The 17,841-nt window shown below is 41.3% G+C and overlaps 3 protein-coding genes across 4 annotated transcripts in view; all 3 read right to left on the bottom strand.

Annotated features, from left to right (window-relative positions):
* Positions 1–1,414: 1,414 nt before the first annotated feature.
* On the bottom strand, positions 1,415–2,287 carry LOC141798216 (claudin-8-like). Its single transcript, XM_074680047.1, has one exon. The coding sequence runs from the start codon at positions 2,285–2,287 to the stop codon at positions 1,415–1,417; it is 873 nt and encodes a 290-aa protein (XP_074536148.1).
* Positions 2,288–3,516: 1,229 nt separating this feature from the next.
* Positions 3,517–4,194, bottom strand: LOC141798337 (claudin-4-like). Its single transcript, XM_074680222.1, has one exon. The coding sequence runs from the start codon at positions 4,192–4,194 to the stop codon at positions 3,517–3,519; it is 678 nt and encodes a 225-aa protein (XP_074536323.1).
* Positions 4,195–9,575: 5,381 nt separating this feature from the next.
* The window catches only part of LOC141797710 (rho guanine nucleotide exchange factor TIAM1-like), a 48,173-nt gene continuing 39,907 nt past the window's right edge, over positions 9,576–17,841 (bottom strand). For both annotated transcript variants that reach the window (XM_074679348.1, XM_074679349.1), the window contains exons 16-27: positions 17,079–17,264; positions 15,936–16,004; positions 15,467–15,592; positions 15,259–15,367; positions 13,557–13,736; positions 13,343–13,461; positions 13,145–13,253; positions 12,976–13,034; positions 12,686–12,791; positions 12,515–12,602; positions 12,238–12,410; positions 9,576–11,224 (exon numbers count right to left, since the gene is read on the bottom strand). In XM_074679348.1, the coding sequence (XP_074535449.1) occupies positions 10,722–11,224; positions 12,238–12,410; positions 12,515–12,602; positions 12,686–12,791; positions 12,976–13,034; positions 13,145–13,253; positions 13,343–13,461; positions 13,557–13,736; positions 15,259–15,367; positions 15,467–15,592; positions 15,936–16,004; positions 17,079–17,264 (1,827 nt within the window). In that variant the 3' untranslated portion in view covers positions 9,576–10,721. The remainder of the gene's footprint in view (positions 11,225–12,237; positions 12,411–12,514; positions 12,603–12,685; positions 12,792–12,975; positions 13,035–13,144; positions 13,254–13,342; positions 13,462–13,556; positions 13,737–15,258; positions 15,368–15,466; positions 15,593–15,935; positions 16,005–17,078; positions 17,265–17,841) is intronic.

Here is a 17,841-nt window from a genome sequence, read left to right as displayed (position 1 = left end):
GCAGCAGAGTCCCTCTATGAAGTGGCTTTGCATCCTAGTGGAGGAGGAGGAGTTGGTGGATGTTCATCTGCGCCTCCTCCCTGTGGACAGGACACCAGAGAGAGGAGGGGTGGGAATAGCCACCTGTTGCTGGGCAACACGTTCCCTCAGGCCTAATTTTTTCTTTGTACACCTACCACAGGAGCTGCTTCGAGCTGCTACTTTGTTTGTTCAGGTGTCTCAGTTTACATTCTCAGTTCACACATTACAGGGAAGTCGTTTTCTGAAAAAGTGGGTGTTTATTAACAAGATGTATATTTGTTCTTTTTCAAATTGATTAAAAAAAGACATGCCTGTTGTTATATATTACCAGTTGTTGTACAGATATGAAAAACTGCGGGCTTAATCTGTTTTCTTTTTGAATGTAAAATTATTTATCACTTTGGTTCCTTATGTTGGGAGGTTTTACTAAAATTATAACTCTAATGGAATTGGTGGCATGCGGTAGCCTATTAGCAAAACATTTTGGAAACTCCCAAACAATGTTTTTTTCTGTGTGTGTGGGCGAGGGTAATACTTTAGTACCCATGTGACACTGTCAGTATTGAATTTCTTGTCTCGGTCTCTTGTGTCTGTCTGTGCTGAGAAAAAAGCAGGAAGTTGCTCTTCGTACTTGTTGGAAATGTAATCTCTTGGCAGGTTTGCGTAGTGGGCGGACCTCAGAGAATGGTCTGGTCTGACCAGTTTAGGCACATTGTCACTGACAACAATAGAGAAACAAAGCAACTTTACCTGCCTGTGAATGACACAGGAGCAGTTTCAGTCAGAACCTCTGAATCCATTAACAATCAGATAAGCTTTTAGCATAAAGTTAGATCAAGTAATCATTGGTTTACCGTTTTGTTTCCTACAATTTATCATCTCTGACAGAAAAACAAACAAGAGTCTCTCTTTCAAACAACTTAATCCCTTTATTGGATACCACAAAGGACCTCAAATTTAGGCCAGCATAAAAAAACATGTATATTTACAGCAAAAACTCAACAATGAACTTAACTCATTGAAAGGTCTATCATTGAAAAGGGCCTAGTGCATTATTGTTTTCGAAGAGCATGTCAGCAAAGGCTGAAAAGACTGTGAAAACATCTCTGAACTGTTTCATGATGACAGATTAAATAGGCTACCTGAATGTTTGATTTAATGTCATATAAAGCACATGGAAACAAACTGCATAGTAATCAAACACAGTTTAACATAATCAGAACACAGTGGGTTTTAAACAAAATACACTCAGCCCTCTTTGAAACATTGAAAGATTGGGCCTTTTCCAAGGTCAGTCTTTGGCAAAAGTAGTCGACAGATTCTTTCAACTTGGCCAAATGGTTGGCTCAGACTTAACACAAGTCCAGAAATGTCTTTGTGTTTGTTTTTCACTCTAGTACTGACTTGGTGTGTATGCCACAGATCCTGGTGGGGGCACAGAGTAGGCTGGTTGGTAGGTGTACGCTGGCTGGTAGGTGTATGGCTGGTACGTGTATCCTGGCTGGTAGATATTTCCATCAGGATTGTACATAATCCTCTCGTCTGGGTCCTGGGTACGAGGAGCGTGACGGCACAGCAGGATCACTCCTGCGGTGAAGAGCAGAGCGGAGGTCACCCATCCGATGTAAAGAGCCTCCCCGAGCTCTCTGCGCTGGGCATCGATCAGGAGAGGGTTGTAGAAATCTCTGATGATGACATGGCCGGTCCAGGACACAGGGATGAGGCAAGTGATACAACCCATCAGGAACAGACAGCCGCCGCTCACAAGAACAATATGCTTTGTACGAGCCCTGTGGTCCACCACTTTGGTACACTTCATCCCCACTGCCGAAACGATCAGGGCGAAGCATGTCAAGGCCACAGAAGCACACATCAGACCTCTGGCAGCCTGGAGGTCGGGGGGCAGAAACAGCAGAGAATCGTACACCTTGCACTGCATCCTGATGTTGGCTTGTCTGTAGCAGTTCATCCACAAACCCTCCCAGCGAGTCTCCATGACGATGATGTTTTCCTCGATGAAAGCTGTTACCTTCCACATCGGCAGGCCTGTTACAGCTGCCACCCCGATAAGTCCAATGAAGCCGATGATGAGGGCCACTACCTCACAACAGATGGCATCACGACGATCCTTTTTCTCAAGTCTCTTTTTCTCCTCGTAAATGGAGTCTTGGTAGTCTGTGTAGGCCTGGGCCTGCTTCTCGTCGTAGTAAGACCCCACGTAGGATTGAGGCGGCTTGGTGTAGCCACTGTATGCAGTGTAAGCCATGATCGCACAAAGGGCCAAAGACAAGCTTTGGCAGCACTCTCACAGCTTCAGAAAGAAATCTGAGGGGAAGAGCCGGTCAAGGAACTTATACACCCATGAAAAATGCCAAGGATGCAATGCTACCATACTGGTTGGGCTGCTTTACAGCCAAGTAAATGGTGACACACCAACGAGTGCTTCTTGTTTTGATGTAAAAACACTTTCCGCCACAACTCTCAACGTTTCTTTTTGTGATTTAAAATAAAAAATCTAAAACAAACTTGGTCACTTAAGTCATAATGAGTTAAAGCATTTATCCTCTTAGTGCTAAAGCTAGAGAACATTTCAACTTCATATCAAACAACACAAAGTAATGTCAATATGTTTGTAAATTTATAGAGTTAAGAACCAAAAGTACACACATTTTCATTTCATTTTAAAATGAAACGTGGAGCTAGAGTTTAATTTGATTTGTTGGTATCCTTGCCAACCAAAAGGAAACAGACATCCTCTTTTAGTTTTATTTAGGTCAATTATATTTCTACAATTTTATTGTCTCTCATTGTAAACAAAGCATTAAAAGGATGATCATAAATGTCTCCTTTTTTATAAACAGGTAAACTGAGCTATTAAAAAGGTGTTAAGTGCAGAAACTGGAGAGGGATTGGTTTCTATGTAACACAGTATTATCAGCTTGCCTTTAGTCTCACTTAAGGTGTCAAGTCTTTTTGCCCATACAAAAAAAAACAGTTTATCTTATGGGACGTTTGTGACGATCATGAAAAAAGTGAAAATAAGCTGTGAAACTCAGGGGTTTCTTTAGTGTATGCTCTTGTTGCTTTAAAGTTTATGTTTCATTTTCTTAGCAACAAAAATTGAATTATGAATTCAAAAAAAGGAATGTATTTTGTTTAAAAAAGTTTTATTGACATGCTTTATTTGATGTAACTTCTTGGCAGGGAAATTGGCAGCTTATAGCAATGACTGAAGCAGTTACAGGAACAATAGAGCAGACAGCAGTGGCAGTTGACAGGAGAGGAGCTCAGTCAGATGAAATTACAGAAGCATGTTGCTGTAGAAATACTTTGACATATGCATCAAATACATTGAAATATTTCTGTAAAGCTGTGACAACTTTTGGCCCAAACCCAAACTTTGAAAAACAGAGTGCATTTACTCTTTAACAGTCACAGTGATAAAAAAAAAGGTTGAATTTTCACATTTCTGGCAGTACAGTTCAGTACAAGTCTTTACACATACACTTGGTGTTTATAAGAGCTGGATGGTTTCCTCTTTAGATACAAACTCTCTTCATTTTCATCCCTCACTGGCTGAATGAAATAGTGTTCTTCTTCCTCTGATCTACGTCTGCTGTAGCAAAACAGAACAATGACCCCAGTGAGCAGCAGAACCCCAGATGTACCCCAACCGAGGAAGAGGGCTTCCCCCAGCTCCCGTTTCTGAGAGTCCATCATAGCTGGGTTGTAGAATTTTCTGATGACAGTGTGGCCCACCCAGCTGACAGGGATGAGCACAGTCAAAGCAGAGACCAGGTAAACACAGCCACCTATCGCCAGGGTTATGTTCTTGCTTTTCATGTCCTCTGAACAACAGTTGCACTTCCGAGTCCCACATCCTGTGATGGACAGAGCCACCACGATCAGGCCTACAGAGATGCACATGAGCGCCCTGGCTGCTTGAATCTCCGTTGGGAGAATTAGCACGGAGTCATATTCTTTGCACTGCATCCTGAAGTCTTCTTGGTTGAAGCAGTTCATCCATAAGCCCTCCCAGTATTCCTCCATGACAATGAGATTGGCTCCAATGAAGGCCGAGACCCTCCACATGGGCAGGGCGGTGGTCAAAACAGTCCCGAGCAGGCTCAGACAGCCAAGGACCATGGCTAGGACCTCTAGCTTTGCTGTCATGGCTCAGAGCAGTGCAGTCCTCTCTCCAGTTTGTAGTTGTATGAAAAGTGTGCTCAACGCGTCCGTTTCAAATCTCTAACATCAACATGCGTGCAATGTCATCCTACTGGTTTGAGTTGACTTAACATTGGTTCTTTCCAGTTATTCAAGTACAATGGAAAAGATGCTACTTTGCATTTTTAAGTCTTTCATTTTTCTCCCTCTTGAACTAGTCTCATTTATCATAATTGCTGCATGACAAGCACGGAAGAAGAGAATGAGAGTATTGTTCATGTATATCTTCAGGTGTGAGGAATTTAGCTTCATTCGTCATTGCGCTTAACGAACTGACAAACTGTTGTTTTGAGCAAGTCAAGCTGTCTTCAGTATAAGTACACTAGCATAATATATTTTTACAGGTGTTCAGACTGCTTGAGTCATGATCAGTAAACAAAAAACTAGCCTAATACAAACGTATATATTTGCACAGCAAATACAGCTTGTGTTCGTATTTAGCTCCAGAGATAATGTGGCTGTTTGAAGTCAAATTTGACGTGTAGTTAATGTTTTCGTGAAGAGAATTTTTGGACAACTTACGAGTGTGATGTGACAAAAAGTCCTTTGTATGTCCAGTTGTTTGTGATCATTGCTCTGTTGTGCTTAGTGACAGAAACCAGCACCAACATATTCTGCAGAGCTGTGGGTCCTCATTGTTTGGATGCTAGTTCCCTTCAATGTTGCCAACTCAGGAATATATGTCAAGCAAGGAGTTTGGAGAGAATGCACAAACCTGCTGCTGGCAGATCCCAGGGTAGAATGTTACCCCTTGATGCCTGTTGTTGCAAATTTGCAACGACCTTCTCATGTCTATATTTATAATATAACTTAAGCCACTTTTCCACAAAGCAGACCGGTTCAGTTCATCTCGGTACGGCACGCATTTTTGGCATTTCCACTGACTTATCCCAGGACAGATCCCCAAATAACTGAGACGAGCCATCCCGCTTTTTGGGACCCTTTTGTATGGGTGCCAGAGTGAACAAATCCGCTCTTGGAAGGTGGAGCAACACACTGCAGACTGTTGATTGGTCAAAAGAATCATCACTTACCCCGCAACAGCGGCTGCATTTCTCCTGGCGGCAGACTTCTCCGAAATGAAGCTTGATTGCACTTTGTATCAAAGAACTATGTGCCTATCACAGAGAGGACGAAAAGCTGCATATCTGCCACCTATGCTCTTTGTTTACTGTGTCGCGTTTTTCTTCTTTGTTGGATTTGTTAGTGGGGTAAACTGTGTTGCACTGCTACGGCGTCAGGCCAACACGAGAGGGCACAGTTTTGCTGTGGAAACACAAACGGGATCAGGCTTAACTGTACCAAACCGTGCCAAACCGCACTGAACCAAACCGGACTGCTTGGTGGAAACTCGGTTGTAGCTATAACTATTGTGTTCTATACTCAAATTTAAAATCTCCATTTAATTTAACATCTGTAAGAATGCAAAAATGCCTAAAAACAGTCTATTTTTATAATTGTTTATTAATTCAGGCAGTAAGGAGTTAATGTGAAATTTGTGCATCTAAAACCACTGCATTTTGACTCACACCATGTTTACAACTTAGCCACTTTGTGACTATATTTAGTGACATATCAGACGCCCAGCTACTTAAAAAAAAAAAAGCGACTTGTGACAGATCAGGTGACTTTTGGGATTATGAGTGTCTCTAGTGTTCCAGTGAAAAGACACAGAGCACCACATTACTCTCATGTGACAGCCACTAGAATGCATACAAATGTAATTGGTTAACACTAATGAGCATTTTACATCTGCATCCTCTGTAGTGCAGTCCTTTCTTCAGAGGTCTGTCTGCTCTGTCATCTGCAAACTTACGGCATTTGATGGACAGATCAGGACTGATTTATGGAAAATCCCAGTGATAACGAGTGAGTGACAGACACAATGTTCACCATCCTGTCCTCCTGTCCTGTCTTTCTAAAAAGCTTGTGATCCATTTAGAGGTGGGGGATGGTACAACCAGGTGGATGCGTTCAGTCTTCATATATACTGACCAATTTGTCTGACAGGTAAAGTGCAGGGGTTGGCTAGAGTGCCTTTGGGTGAGACAGCGCAAGAAAGGTTACAGACAGAGGCCTGTTTAAATTTGGGGACAATAATCAAATCTTATGTATTAAATCATCTGTTAAAACCTGCATGAACTCAGCAGGATTATACAAGTTTTGCTTTGATTTCCTGTTGTCTATTGTTTAATCTTTACCCCTTGTGACATAATTTGTATGAAATTAAATGTAAGTTGGCTGTTTACAAATGCTTTTAGTGCCTGTTTCTAACTGCAGTGAATATTTCTTTTAGGTCGATTGTCACTTTGTCATGAGTCTTTTCCTGCCTAAGGTTTTTGTCCGCTGAAAAAGGTTTTTCTTTGTCACTGTTGCTTGCCTTAAGTGTTTGCTCTTGGTGGATCAATGTTAAGTATTGATAAATAATAGTTTTGTCTAGACCTGCTCTTTCTGTAAAGTGTCTTGGGGTAACATTTGTCATGAGCAATTGAATCCTGAGAGATTTTGTTTTCCTGTTGCTTTTTAAAATGTGAGCAGAGATCTTCGAAGATAAGGAGGAAATGTTTCAAAACAGCTGCCGAGTAACAAGAATAGACACTCCTTATTCAAACTTCAGTTGGTCTTGGAAAGGTAACACCCTCTTCCTCTCTAGAAGTAGGACTGAGAGAGAGATGAGGTAGGAGAGGTCACATACAGGAACAGAAACTTAAAAGCTGGTTGAACAGGTTTGCTGAGTGATACTATTGTCACATCCTCAGCTGTTTCAAACGTAAACAGATACGCACATGCTCACAAACCTGCCTGTGACTGTACAACATGTAACCTATGCTGTATTGTAGCCTATTTTTGTATGTGTTATATTTAGTCTACATTAGTTTATTTTTCGAATGTATAGGTGTTGGATTATTTAAAAATATGACAGAAATGAGAGAAATTGAAAAAAGACAGGCTGTGGTTCAGTCACAGTATCTGACACATTCAGAGTATGTCTGCCACCTGCTGTTTATGAACGAAACTACACTTTCCTGGGACACTTTTCATTGTACATTTATAAAGAATGTGTATTTAATTTGCTTCCCTCGAGTGTTATCGCAGCTTAACCTGTGATTATCTTTAGACTAAGAGTGCAGTTGCAACCAGTGTAAGTGGAAACAGTTTGTCAAGACATTGATTAAAAAAATGATTTAAGAAACGTGGAATTTGCAGTAAATCTTCAAGAAAGAATATCAGAAATTTGCTCATTTGCTAATTTTCTTAGGTTTTTATCTTCTGGACCTGTTGGTTGAACCAAAAAGAAAAGCAAACTTTTGCTCTTTTTGCATTTTAAGACTGAACCAACTATCACCAGACTGTCTGCTAACTACAGCAAACTTACAATACAGCCCAAGTTCAGAGAATCCCATTTATCAAACTTGTATTTCTTTTTAACCTGGTCAAGATGTGAATCTGTTTCTTTAAAGGAACCCTGTCCAGTTTCAGAGCTCTGTCACCGAGCATGGCTGCAGATACTGTCCCTGCAGATCTGAAGCACAATGGAGTCTGAAGTGATCTTTCCCCTTTTTATCTGAAGGAGTGCCAGAGCTTTTGTGGTTGGTCTAGTAACAGACAAGAGTGGGAGTGGGGCGGTGAAGGGGAGTGACTGTAGGTGTCAGGATTGTTCACAGAGCTTGGTGACATTTAAAAAAAGAAATTCCTTTCAAAGCTGTAGATGGAGTATACAGTATATCCCATGTGCAGCCATTCTGAGACGTATGTTTTAGATAGTGATAGTCCAAACTTTAGAAAGATATAAAAATGTGATAGCTACTACAAGAACATAAAAACAAGATGGGTATGTGTCTGAATAGCAGCATCACCTGCTTAGCAAAATGTGCTAATTTGAAATGGAGGTCACGTCAGAGCAATGGGGATGTTGTTGCTGAAACTGAAAGGGCTTCACTTTTCATTAAGCTAACATTTCAAGACATTTTAAAGGCAGGGTTGACAGTCCTGAAAAGCTAGCATGAATTTGAATGTAGCATCTTAAACAAACATGACTTTTGTTAGTACTCACAACTGTCATGCTAGCATTATCCACTTTTACCTGTGACACGGTATCAGGAGTATGGATGTGATTGGCTGATGTTTTCCTGGGTTTTCTCCTGCAGTAGCTAGCTAATATCATTCACTCTAATTAAAGAACTCATCATGTACGTAGACCTGTGGACGTGGACCTGTCCTTCCATCCATCGTTGTTGGGGGCATGGGATCTAGCCCCGGGGGATGGACGGGCTAGCTGTGCCGGCCCAGCGGCGTCGTGCTGTTCACGGACGTGGCTGGTGGAGCTGACGTTGGACGCCGGCCCCACATTGGAGGAGCTTCGCCTGCTGTGAGCAGACAGGATCCAGGAGACAGAGACTGAACAGACTGCTGAGGAGGCTCAGTCCTGGACCCTGTGGAGGTGGAGACTGGCTGGGCTGGAGAGTGGTGGACGGGATGTCGTCATCTGATTTCTTGCGGACATTTTTGCACTTTCTGTACTCTTTCTTGCTTTTGTTTTCTTAAATGCTGCCTGTGACTCCTGAATTTCCCCTCGGGGATAAATAAAGTATTTTCTATTCTATTCTATTCTATTCTATGTATTGCTTGCCATCAGAGCATATAGATAATTTTAACCAGTATAACAAAAAGTGTACCTAAATCAAACTACCAGTTTTACCTTTAAGCTCAACTTTGAGTAGACAGCTCTGTATCATAAAAAGTTAGCATTTTGTGATACTATCTTTTTCTTTTTACACCCTTAGATTTTATCCCTCTTTATCCCTTTTATCCCTTTACCTCTCTGGGGAGGGGATGCCAAAAGATACTGATCGTAATCAATTATTAATCAATTATTTAATACTATCCTTTTTCATTTCGGATATGAAACAGACCATCTGTTTATGAGCATTTCACAGCTGTTTTTAAGGTCTTGATTGGGCCTTTTTTCCCCAAGCAAGAGAATCATGTAAAAACCAAACCTTGTCCACATTCCTCCCTCCTTTCTGTGAGAACTAGTCTCAGCTCCTTCACCGTCATTCACAGACTTTTTCGCTGAGGCATGCAAACCTGCAAAGTGGCTCTTGAAGTCTTCTGAAGGTTTAGTTTTTAGTCTTCCCCCCTTTTGTTCTGGAGTCGCTCTTTGTGTGGCGCTCAGAGGCAGCGGAGCATCGATTAGTTCTGTCCTTCTCAGGCATGTCTGAGCACATTTGGCATTTGTGTTTTTCCCTTGTGTGGAGGCAATGTCTGCAGAGCTGCAGAAGAAAAAGTGAGCTGCTTCGAATTATAAGTAGGAAACAATTGTATTTATTATGATATCAATACATTTCTCTATGTACACACAGTAATAAAAATGCAGTCTTAGTAGCACAATGAGTTGTTTACAGGTATGACTCCTTTCTTGGTTCAGGCATAATGCGAGACTTTCCCCTTGATTGCATGAGCAAATTTGGACTCTCTTTGTGAAAACATGACTACGTATGTTTGCTAACAAATTAATTTACATGTGAATAAATAAAAAAAAATCATTAAGTTGTAATCCATTACTAGTGAACAATCTTTCTGAACACACAAAACCTTTTACACACAGCTGATGTGGAAATTCTCTACAATACAGAGTGTACACACAGTGTATAAAATGAAATGTAACATTGAGCATTCTTAAAATGGCAATACTGAAGAGTAACATATGAGAGAAATGTTTCACAGTAAACAAAAACATGAAATAGCAAATTCAAGTAAAACAGGATTATGTTAAGTTAAAACAAATAAAAAAAATCCCCTAATGACTGTTACACCGGGGTTATTCAACTAGTAACAAGAGAACGACCAAAATATATTCTAGTTTTAAAAGATAGCTTTTAAACTTTAAAACAAGAGATCAGAATAATAGTACACCAGAATAACCAAGACCATTGTTCAATAACATGTCAGTGTATATTTATGTGAAAAAAAAATGTACAAGTACAGTTTACTTTGCAAGACACAACTGTCCTTTGCAATTATTTATTCTATTTCTTTAAGGACAAAAAATATACAGCCCTTAACTATGATAATATCTCTGAGTCACACGGACAAACAAATATTTATGTTCTCACAATACCCAAATTTTGGCAACAGCAGGCAGGACTATAGGATGCTGCCCAAATGTGCAAACCATGCCAATCAAAGCAACTGATTAGACTCCATGATTGTACCATTAATTCATCTCTCAAAGCTTACACTTGACTTTTATGTAACAGCATTTTATTTGGGATGAAGCTCCCTCATTCTGGGTTCCTGTATTGCTCCTCTGATGATCCTACCTGTACAAAAAGCATTCAGCAAAGTAAGGTAAGATAAGGAAGGCTATTTCTTCTACAAGCTCTGCGGTATACGTCAATGCCCATGCATTGTTTGTGAAGACTGATGACTGATCTTTAAGGAGCTCGTTTGAAGTAGTCCAGCACCCGCTTTTATGTGCCACTGTCAGGGGAAGAACCTGATTGCTGCCTCCGCACCCAAATGTCATCTTTCCCTGCTTGCTTTAGATCCTCTACATCATCATTAGGTGTTTCAACGACAGACGGGGACTTGAGGCTTTCACTCTCCTCCGTTCCTTCGCTCTCAAGAGACAAAGCCATGACAGGAGCCTCCAGGTCATCCTCAGTGGGAGGTGCTCTAGAAGCCTTGCAGAGTTCATCATCTTCATCACTGAGGATGTCTGTCTCTTTCACCTCTTCCTGGTCTTCGTATTCCTCTAGGTCAAACTGTTCCTCCACCCAGCGATCTGTGTCACCCGCCAGATCAGAATGATGCTGCTGATCGGGTTCACCACCTTGTTTTGTTCGGTTTGAATCAGTATCTTGTGGGGAAGGAAGGTCCTGTTCGGGCTCACCGTCGAAAACGATGTCTGTGTCGATGGTGAAACGGTTTCGCACCAGCTTCCTTCTGCCAAGAGTCCTGGTAGGGGCAGAAGCTGCAAGAGAAAGAAAGGATAAAAAAATAACATAAGCAACAGAGATTACAAAGCAATACTCTAAGTTTTAGTGTCACTGAACAAGTGTTTTTTTCAGATTTTGAGGACCCGGCAGATCAAAGGTGCATTTCATTTGTACTCAGAACTGGGAAGTTGGGAGTGGGAATGACTTCATCTCGGAGTTAAGGGCTCCAGTTGCCAAGTTGGAAAAAACTTGCCATAAGAGCAGTATTTCTATATATAAACATTGAAAAATAGTATGTATACGGCTGATTTATTGTGACAAACACTAGTCAGAAATTTTAAAATAAGTAGAATCTAACAGGAGCTTAATTACTGTTTTTACCCCTGAACTCAGAATTTCCTACTGGGAACTCGGGGGTCTTCCAAGTCTGAAATTCCGACCTTGGGGGGCGTTCCAGTTGGCAGTTCCTACTCGGAACTCAGAAATTCCCAATTCCGACTTTCAAGTACAAATTTGTGCAGCACAAATACTTTCACTCAAAATACAATATTATTGCTTGTTGTGTTTTTATTTTGTGCAAGTACCTTCTTAAAAATCATTCCAATCTTTAAAAAGCCTGACCTGCCTATACCGATTTGGGCCGACACCGATTTTTATTTTTTATTTTGTATAACTGACAGCATAAACCTTCAATGTTCCAATCTAATCTTACTGAAAATTATTGAAAAGTACCTGTGAAACAATATGATCTTTATGCTTTAACTTAAACAACCAATAAAGTGTCCTGAGTTTTAGGTCTCAGAGCAAAAAGCACTGATGGCTGGTTGTCAGATATTCCCCAAGATATATAAGATCAGTTTCATATGTAAGGATAAGGATGCCCCAAAATTAAGAAAATTGGTCAGTGCATGCCCAGTTTTTAACCAACAATGGGAACGTTTGTTCTTCCCACTAAACCATGTTTTTTTCTGGGTCATGAAAATGCAACGTTTTCAGAATTGGGTCACTTGAAGCTGCAGGGTGGACACATCCACAGATTGGCATTTACCTGCTCTATTTATGGCCGGACGGGCTCCCTTCAGGGCGCAGAGACGCTTCCCTCCAAAGGGCACATACTGCTGGTTGAGGGGTAAACTTTCTGTTTTAAGCAGCTGCCGGCGGTGCTTTTCTCTCAGGATGGAATGGACTGTCTTCAGGAAGTCTTTTTTACTCTCAGGAGAGCTGAGGGAGATAAAAGGGCGCGTTATCAGTTTGGCTCTCTTTAGATGTCAGCTGACTGGACTTTATCTGTGCAGGCTTCAATCTGCAGAGGAATTCAGCCTCACCTGCAGCACAGCTGGAACGTCCTCTCTGGCCTTCCCTCTGACTCTGACTTTATGTGGACGATCTCACACACGGCAGAGCCTTCGCCATCTGGAGGAAGAATTCAACATTCATGTAAGAATTTGTACAGATCAATTTAGTGAGGCTTTTAGAAATCTGAGCAAATTATTCACCTGCGTTAGTCAAAGATCTGACTTGTAGGGCTTCAGTTGGGATCATGTGACGGTACTTGAAGGGGTCTTTTTCTTCAGAGGACACAGACACTCGATGGGAGCCACCCTACAATCATTACAAATGGAGTAATTTATCCTTCGTGCTGTTAAACGAGCTGCATCTAGTTATCACATTTACAGGAGTCACACTCAGCTAATTCTGAAAGTGGCATATTGCAAAAAACTGATTAACACTGCTGTGACTGGAAGTTTAAATTTAAATAGATGTGAGATTTTTGTATGAAACGTACAATTTTCTTCTTCTGCTTGGCTCCATCCTTGCACACAAACACCACCGCCATTTTGAAGACTGGAAGAGAAACAAAACACGCATCAGTTATCGCTCGATGCTTTTGAAGAATAGTGATGTCAAATTGTGGAAAAACAGCACATTTATAAGTCAGACTTTTTCTGACATACCAAAAGCAGCCAGCTGGGGCTCTTTCTTCCATTTCCCTAAGGAGGCAGGAGGGTTGATCCAGCTCACAGTGGTGTGGAGAAGCAGGTCACCCATGGACAAATCGGCAACCTGGCAAAACCAGCAAATATCAACTGTCACACTGAATGAATTCTTTGTAGACCAAAAAGAAAAACCCCAAGACATTTAGCTCAGTGTACCTCTTTCTTTTCACCACTCTGCTCAGTGATGAGCTGATCAAACACAGCTCCAAACTCCTCATGGATCTTCTGCATCTCATTGATGTGGCTGGCGACTTTGTTCATGGCTTTCATGGCAACTGCAGAAGAGAACCACAAAACATATTGCGTTATACTTTATAGACAATGTCTATTGAAACAGATGATCATGGTCAGCCCAGAGACCCGGTCTTACCGTCCAGGTGGTAGTGCTCCTCACTGTCTGGGTCTGTGAGCGAGTGGAGCTCCCTCAGCAGCAGGGGATACTTCAGGACCCTCTGGATGGGTTTGATCAGGTAAGACTCTAGGGTCGAGGAGTGCTGCTGCTTGGGGTTACGCTCATCCAGGAAGGCTTTGAAATCGGCATCAGTTTTGGCTGAAATGACCATCAATAAAAAAAAATCACATGACTGATGTGTTCGCATGCAGATCAAGGGCATTACTGTTAAGAAAATGTCAATAAAATCACCAGACTTCTTCCAAACATATTGTGATTGTCACACAACACTTGAGTCTTACTTTAATGTTATACTCCCTTTCAGCGGACTGTCTGCTACAATTTGGTGTTAGTTGCAGGGTTGTATGATAATTTGTTACCTGACAGTGTTGAAAATCATGATGACTCAGTACATATTTCATATTCCAGATCTTAGTATCCAGAATATTACCAGAATCTGGATCATACTTTTACTTCTGTCAGAAATTATCATGACATTGTGTTGTATTGTTTTGCAAAGCAATCCAACCATTTACACGTATGGTGAAAACAGCGCAATCTCACAGTAATAAAGAATCCTTTCAAAAAGTCCTGTTTCCCGATGGTGATTCAGATCACCTCCAAAATGTAATCATTTCTTTCTTATCCCATTTTGAACATTTCCTGAAAATTTCATGAAGATCTGTTCATTACTTTTTGAGTAATGTTGTTCATAGACACACAAACAAACTCTCCCAAAAACATAACCTCTTTGTCAGAGGTAACTGGGTTGTCAAAAACATTGTATCACTAAAAATAAAGAAAAAACAACACATCAATGATCACATAACAAAACTGATCACAGGTTAAAAATAATCTAAACTCAGTGATTTTTTGAGGGAGTAACCATAAAGTAACCGAGGTGCATGTTGTGCGTTCCTATCTTCCAGCCTGTTTACAGACCTTGGGTTTATTTACCTTAAGCTCTGTGCAGAACTTTTTTTGGTACGCATCTGCATTGAATCAGAAGCACAAACTCCTTTACTCTATATTGAAAAAAAAACTATCCAAAATTTAAGTCAAAATGAAATGTCAAAACAAAATAAGGACAAGTCTTTGTTTGATCTTAATGCTAACGCTTCAGCTCTTGGGATGGCAGCTCTTTATTTGGTCTCGTCTAATTTGGTAAATATTGCCAGGGTAATATTGGCAGAAGATGTTGGGATTGTACAACAAATATCAGTATTTATTTCTAAATTTATCAGGCACTGGTATATTCAGCCAAGTCCAAAAGGATGGAGCCATTCCAAGAAGTCAGACAGCCACAAGTGGGCAGGAAAAATCTGTTTACAGCTTTAAAAACAGCCTCATGCTAACAGAGTATGCCAATAACTCATTGACCCTTTGCATGTAAATGCAGCAAACAAAGCCATCCTCTCAAGTGGTTAAGGGAGTGGGTGTTTAGCAGAGACAACGGACCGTTCAACACCGCTCATTATATATCCTGCCATGTTGCAAGGCCCTTTCGCCCAGAGAGTCACCAGCTTGAAAGTATGCAGAGGTCAAATGGACAACTGTCTGTTTGACAGCTCCATGGAGCAGATTTATGGAGCCTTGCAGGATATAGCAGATGGTTGATGGATAAATGCATCCTCTGCTTTGAGGCAAAGAGGAATGTCAACCCAAGAGCACATTTACTCACCCTTTACGAGGACCTTAGGGACTTTGGTGTGGCTGGCGCAGAAAGCGCTGTAGATTTTAAAACGGTCTGCATAGTAGAGGAAGGAGCCTCCCAGGGAGAACAGGACTTTCTGTGAAGACAGGAGAAGGTGTTACACAACCGGTAGTTCTCGGAAAGGTCATGCTCTAACTTTTTATATTTTTGAGTGACATCTTTTGAGGAGGAATACCTTAAACTGATCCACTCGCTCCAGCTTCTCCAGATCTGGAACCAGTCTGGTGCCGTCTTCCAGGGTTTTTAGAAACTCAACCTGGAACTCCACCATCTCTGGCAGGTTGCCGAACAGAACATCCAGCTGGAGGATGAGCGTAAAGAAGGAAGTCAAAATTACTCTTCCATTTACTGAATTCTGTCATATTTCGCATCCAGTACTAATCCCCTCTTAAAGCTCGAGGCTGGAAATGCTTCAACATTATACATCCAACTGCATTTAATTATCACAAGAGCATGTAAAACATCTCTTTACTCTGCCAACCTCCCTCCCTCCCTCATCATTATCTGCCCCTCTTGTCCTTGTACACAGCTACACAGCTACACTTCACATGGTTACGTAAGCCACTTTTCTTAGTACTCTTCAACAGTGTTGGCATTTAAAAGCCAGCTAGCCCTCATGGGCTCTAGCAGAACATTTGACATACCTCATCCTGAGTGAGGAAGGTTTCTTTCTGCAGAGGGGTTAGATATCTTCCGATGAGACAGTTGAGATCCTGGAAAGCAAAAAGGAATTGGATTTGTTGTCCAAGTTAATTACAGGCAGAAAACAGCATGCAACTTTGCATAACCTCAATATTTTGAGATGCCTTGCATGGATAGTTTGACAGTTTCCTGGGTCAAAGATAGGAGCTAGTAGACGCCTTTCTGCAAAAACAAACTAGTACTCAAATATGCTAACAGTGAGCCGAGCAGAGCTGCACGGCGCCTATGAGATTAATTGGAGGCTTTGCCAAATACAGCAAGATAAACCATCCAAAGTCTTCTAATAAGAACGACAGACCCAACGTATCACTGCTCTGTAATTCACAAGAAATGATTAGCTGAGGAAAAGCGCCTATGATGTGATGATGAAATGCTTTTATAGAGAGAAAAAAGAAGACGGGTTTAATTTTCAAGCATCAAGTGGTGAAAAAAACATTTCTACTCTGCCTTAATAATCATAAAAAGGAGAATACTTGAAGGATTCTTTCAAAGCGGCTTATTAGCTTCTAACTTGAAATGGTCACTCTTTGTAGCATTGCTTTTTCACCAGTAGCTACATGTTATTGAATTCCTTCCTCCTTTATAATTTATCTTTCCTTTTATTACTTTAGCAACTAAACTGAGGATCCTCCTACATGTTACACACACTAATCACATCCAAATGTCCATTGACTCATGTAATTTGGACAAATAGCCCATGACTATCAAAATCAAATGCTGGCATTTAAAGATTTTTCAATAAAACATCCATCATGCTCAGTTGGATCACTGTAATATAAATGTTTACAGTATGTGTCAGCTGTAATGAGGTATAAATTTTAGACAGCCTTGAGATTATCCCATTATACAGCCTCTCTAACCGGGTTATTCCACTGAGCCACATTTATACAGGGCAGAAAAGATTAGGCAATATCCAAGCAAGGGCACAGCTGTGTCCCCTCCACGTCTCCTGGGACTGAGATATAAATATGGATTGGTCATGTCGAATAGGTAATGTGTAAGGCTAACAGAAACGCAGATCGATGGACAGGAGGAACACGCACACACACACACTCGCAGCACACCATCTGCTCTCTGATACTGACTTTGACATAGGTGCGTTCGGTCTCCACCAGTTCACAGATGACTTTGCGGAGCTTGTCAGCATCTGAGAGCTGTCGCAGAGTCGCAGGAGGTGGAAAGGGTGAGTCCGGGCTGGGCGAAGAGGACACGCACTCGGAGGGATTCATGTCATGGAGACTGCGGCAGAAGGCGGCGACTTGCTCTGTACTCTGAAAAGTGAGAGGAAAACACATTTTAAAAGTAGGTAGGTAAAAGAATCCGAATGTTGCTCCATCATCATGGACACGGCACCTTAAATACTGGATTGCAGGTGTTACTCTCCACCTACTGATATGCACAGAGTCATGACTGAGCAGAGAGTGAGCCTGGAAAGAGGCGGAGAGGCAGCTCTAAAAAAATCATTTGCACTAATTTAGTCTATTTTCAGTGTGTCATAACAATGACTCTCCACCTCTCCCTCACACACACACACACATACACACACACACACACACACCTCTTTACTGATGTTTTCCTCCTACTGACGGATCAGTGGTGTAATGATTCATCTCTTTCACAAAATCAAAACATACACACACCACAGCCTGTCCACATACAGTATGTGTTACCGTGGAGACCAGACTTGATGTGCATTGGACTATCATTTTGGACCAAAATAGACCCCACTCAGCTACAGCCGGCATGGGCGTACTGATACAGTTACTTTGTATTCATCCAGCAGTATCCATCAATACAAACACAAAGGCCTGTTTCTGCTCATATTACACCTGAATTTCACTTTATGAT

Source organism: Halichoeres trimaculatus, unplaced genomic scaffold (assembly GCF_033239565.1).
Source record: "Halichoeres trimaculatus isolate MK-OKI-2021-1 unplaced genomic scaffold, fHalTri1.1 fHalTri1_scaffold_9, whole genome shotgun sequence".
NCBI lineage: Eukaryota > Metazoa > Chordata > Actinopteri > Labriformes > Labridae > Halichoeres > Halichoeres trimaculatus.
The sequence above is the reverse complement of the archived record's forward strand: the minus strand, read 5'-3'. Positions and strand labels throughout refer to the sequence as shown.